At 33.2% G+C, this 5,189-nt stretch overlaps 1 protein-coding gene across 1 annotated transcript; it reads right to left on the bottom strand.

The window, feature by feature from the left end:
• Nucleotides 1-718: 718 nt before the first annotated feature.
• On the bottom strand, nt 719-2,263 carry LOC145312595 (uncharacterized). Its single transcript, XM_080151851.1, has one exon. The coding sequence runs from the start codon at nt 2,261-2,263 to the stop codon at nt 719-721; it is 1,545 nt and encodes a 514-aa protein (XP_080007977.1).
• Nucleotides 2,264-5,189: the final 2,926 nt, after the last annotated feature.

The following is a 5,189-nucleotide window of genomic DNA, read 5'->3' as shown; positions in this document are numbered from 1 at the left end:
GTGTAAGTGTACAGCAAACCCGATATGCATCATAGACAAATTAGATCACGTAATTGCTTCTTGAAAATAAAAATCAGTAGTATATTTTTTTTCCCTAAATAGCATATTTAATTTATTGAAAATTAATATTATGTAACAAAATAAAGAATCAAATTATTTAATACAAAAATTTATCTATGAAACATAGAATCAGAATCTAGAAACTAAATGGGTACTTTTAGCTTAGTTATAGGAGTAATTTTTTTTGACTCACTTAATTTAATCATTTTAAAAAGGCAAGCTTTAAAAAGCCTAAATTTCAATGAATCAAAATTAATTACCTACCTACTAAAACTAAAAGAAAAAAACCAAAATATTTTTTTAAAATTATATTTATTTACAATTAATGACAAATATAAAAACTTTATCATAAAACTTCTCAGGTCTCCAACCTAAATAATCTAGTAGGATAAAAGGAAGTCTATGTCTCTACCCAACATAGAATAAAGACTATAGAACAAGGGTTGCAAAAATAAATTTAAAAATAAATATTTGGCAAAATTTTAACAGATTTAAAATTCTGCCAAACCAAACCTGAAATCTTTAATTTCAGAATAATGAATTGTCTTATAAACTTTAATTTATTTTTTTAAGACATTAAAATTAAGAGGTTTAAAATGATTGAAACATGAAAACAACCCCAAAATGACGAAGCCGAGTCCAAATTATCCCTACTATCCTAGCAGTTGTAGCTGAGAACATCAGTGTGATCAGCCAACTCCAGCAATATCTTGTGACCAAGTAAGTCATCCTCGCATGGGTTAGACAGCCAAACTTTAACAGCTTTAGGAACTATAGCCATGTCTACTGGAATATTTGCCTTTTGAGCTTTAGCCAATTGATAAAATTTAAGAAATTGGCCCTTGGATAAGAAATCTGCCATCACTGCATACTCATTTGAACATCTAGTTATCTTCTGAATCTCTATTCTACAATTTATACCAGCAGCCACTGTAGATATTGCTTTGACAATGGTAGAAGACAACCTACATGATGAACTATATCCTTTGTTAAAGATACACACAGAAGCACTGTTGTCAACCCACACTCTAACACAACTGTTTCTGCACCATCTATAGCCAGCTGCCACAACCAACAATGGTCCTACAAGTTCCAAAGCTGACATTACCCTATTCAGCCGTCTGCCATTGCCAGCATCTCTTCCCAGGTTTATAGCTTTAGACCAAGGAATATAAGACCACCAAAAACTAGTTACAGCACCAACCCCATGCCAGTTGTTTTGAGATGAACCACCAGCTGCATCAGTATAAACATTAAATGTCCAAGGAGGAAGACATCTATCAGGATCTGGAATTGCTACTCTACCAGAGCAGACTGGCAAAATATGATACCAAAAACATAACTGTTTCCTCAAGCATGGTGTTATGTAAACTTTATCAGTGCCAACTGTTGAGTGTCCCATTGCTCTAATGATATGGTCTACATGAAACTTTCCACCAGGTATCAAGGGCTTCACATTAATTATTTTACCTGCTATTGACCACATGTCTCTCTGCAACACAAACTCAGAATCAAAAGCATCTAAAAGACATTTCTGCAACCTGACCAATTTCTCAGCTGGAAGACCCCATGTCCAGGCTACTGTGTCATATTCTACTCCAAGTACAACTCCCTTGGTACATGGTCCAAAAGACTTAGTTGGATCATCTCTGGGAGCTAACTTCACACCAAGCAAGGCAGCAATCTCAAAAAATTTGTCATCAAACTTATGAAGCAGATTTGAATTTTCAGAAGCAGCAGCACAAATGTCATCTAGATGCTGAATACATTGGTCAGGAAAGAAGTTAGCCTTTTTAATGACTATAAAAAGGATGATCTTGGCTACAGCATCAAATATACCAGCACTGCTAACAGCTCCAAAAATTAGACATAGTTCTTTGAATGCTTTCCCTAACCATCGAAACCACTGTAGATCTGTATCATCCTTAGCTACAGATATATGCTTATAAGCATCAGAAAAATCTGTTTTGCTGATATAACATCTTAAGCCGACTTTATTTAAAACTCTCAGCCAATCTGTAGTAGAAGACATAAACGCTGGATATTCATCATTATCAATGCCATCATTAACAGAGCTACCAGATGGAGCACTAAGGTTTAGAATAATCCTGACAGCACCATTAGGCTTAGGTCTAGTCATGAGACCAGAAAACTTAGCATTATTTGGAACAAGTTGTTGATCTACTGGACCATGGATCAACATTTCGCCCTCTTAGTCATTTTACAACATACAGAAAATTGTAGAGTAGCCTCGCAAGGGAGAAAAGTAGATCCTAATTTAACTTCTATATTATTTTTCAAAGAAACATCAAATAAATAGATAATCCAGATAAATCTAGTTATGTTTAAAATGAATTATAATTATGTGCCTATAACTTTTCCACCAATAGAATATGCGTATTATTTTGCCTTCTTATTTATGATGAAATTATATTTAGAACAAAAAATAATTCTCTCAAAAATAAAGATTTATAAAAACATCTGGTTAAGTACGAATTCAATAAGCTGAAAGGCACCATAAGAGTTTTCCACGAGTTAACACATGAAAAAATAAGCCTTCCCCCATGTCATAATTTTACCCACATATGTGCAAATTAATACTTCCCTTTAAAGATCTCTCCTTTATGCATTTAGTCGTTGAATCAAAACTTAATCCTTTTTATGGTAATTCATACAAAACCACGAAAATAGTTAAATCAATAGTCAAATATTTTCTAGTATAACAATAACAATGGTGTGGATTTTCTGGTTTCAGAGAGTTTCTGCTTGTGATCTTATATAAGTTTAATAGCTCTTTAAGACCACGAGAACAGTTGTTGGCTTAAATCTCTCAAGCATAGGACTCGTTGAAATCACTGATTCCATACCTTCAATTTTTAACATGTGCAGAAATACAATGTGATCACTTTACAATTTTAATTTGTTATCTTATCACTTTGTATAAACACTCAATGATTTTTCAAATGTCTCAAAGAGAAGTTAAAAGAGAAGCATTTGGTGATACTCTGCTTGGATAGTAGGCTCTGCCCAGTTAGCTGGGAAGTCAGGCCTATAAAATGTGGCCCATTCGGGCTATAGAGTCAGTTGTGATATAGCAAGACAAATCACCAGTCAAATTTCTTAAGGGATAAGTCGGGTTAAATCTTTGACTAGAACTTAGCTTGAGTAAAACTTCTCTCTGAGATCTTTGGCCATAACATACCTAAAATAAAATAGATTTTGTTAAATAAAATTATTCAATTTCCTTAAAAATAAAGATCTGAGATATTACCAAACTTTGTTTATGTTTTAGGTATAGGGGGGAAATAATAGGGTTTAAGCCCCTATGGGCTAATATTAATAGGTAGTTATTAAGATTAAGTACAAAGAATAATATTTGTTCGGACCTTAAGATATCACAATAGATTCCATATTCCGGAATCGCCTGATGAATCTGAGACTCTGACAGGTTTTATTTCTTTAGCAGTATAATTCCTATACCATAGGATAACACCAAAGGCTAACATATAGTTGTCTAAAGGCTGGTTAGTGAACCCGAGCGGGGATCTTACTCTGAGGTTGGACGGAATTTTATTTCTCAATAATTTGTATTAAGTTTCTGACATAACACCAGAGACGACCTGACGTTATCTCACGGTTGGTTAGCTGGTCTGTTAGCTCAGATCTGGCTTATTCGACGAACCTTAGTATAAAATATTAGGGAACTTTGTATATTTGACGCCAAGACTTTAAGATAACACCGTAAGCCGGCTACCTTATCGTGGTCGCAGGTTGGTTAGTGGATCCGCCCCAATATTGTGTAAGTCGGTAAGAACTTAATCTATAGATCTTGGCCTAAAATATTTAATTAAAATTTTATATAGGGCATCAATAACCTAAAAGTTTGATTTCCAATAGACGTATGATCGTTGATATACATTCCTGAAACCGTTAATAACACGCTATTTTCGGAATAGGGTTTTTAGACAAATTATATATCTACTGCTTAGTAATCTATTATCTAGTGATTTGGTTTTTGAGTATAAATAGTCATTTCATTGGATGGTATTTCTAATCAGACAGATATTAGTGTTTCACTGAATCGAGCTTGGACCGGGAGAGGAGGTGAGAGCGCAGCGCCTTGGCCATAGTAGTGTGACTGAAGGACGCGACTGTTCCGGGAACCGGGTAGTGAAGCATAATAATTGGTTCCGTTACCTACGGATTAACCCAGGTAAGATTTAAATTTTTTTCTTTTAGGGGAGAAAATGGCTTAACGCCACTAAAATCTTATCAGTAAAAACATCCATAAAAAGCGAAATATAGTAAAACTAAAGTTTGTCTACCAAAAATAGAGGCAACAAAAGTAAATTTATGTTCCATTACTTTTTTAGGTTGATAATAAACATCTTTGAATTAATTATTATTAAATTTTATATAAGAAAGAAAACTCTAAATCAACCAATAGATCAAAATAATACTCTTTATGTTTATGAAGCAAATTTCTCAATTAAATTCGGGGAAAATACAAAATTTCTATATCAAGCAGTTAAAAGATTAATCCGAAATAGATATAATTTAATAAGACAAGACAATACAACTATAGGAGATAGAGATACAAATAGAAATCTTGATAATAATTCACCATATGATAATCAAGAAGTAAATCCAGAAATAGCTGGCCCATATGCCTTTAGTCATTTTGGAATTAATAGAACTCTAGAAAGATATCCTGAGTTTAGAGATTATTTTAGAAATTATATAGGTGGATCAATAATAGTTGGAGGTAGTCCACCTGATAACATCTATCATTCTGACTCAGAATAAAGTATAAAAAGTCAAATAAAAAATATACAAAAAATAAAAAGTTGAGAAATTTTAACTACCTAACATCTTAAAAATTGTTTTAAATATCGAACACAAAAACTCAACAATAAGCTAAGATGGAAGATAATATTATCGATCAGATAGATGATGAAATATTAAATCCACCACCCTATAATCCAGACTATCAACCTGGACTAAATAATGCAGTAAACCACTATTTAAGACTTGATGAAATAGAAGACGAAATCGAGGAAATACCTCGAGTACATGTTAGGCCAGAAATTAGGGCAGCAACAACAATGCTTGTACTAAACAATAGGCCG

This window comes from Acartia tonsa, chromosome 2, assembly GCF_053477335.1.
Source record: "Acartia tonsa isolate MP-2025a chromosome 2, ASM5347733v1, whole genome shotgun sequence".
NCBI classification, from domain to species: domain Eukaryota; kingdom Metazoa; phylum Arthropoda; class Copepoda; order Calanoida; family Acartiidae; genus Acartia; species Acartia tonsa.
Note: the sequence above shows the minus strand (reverse complement) of the source record. Positions and strands in the feature narration are given on the sequence as shown.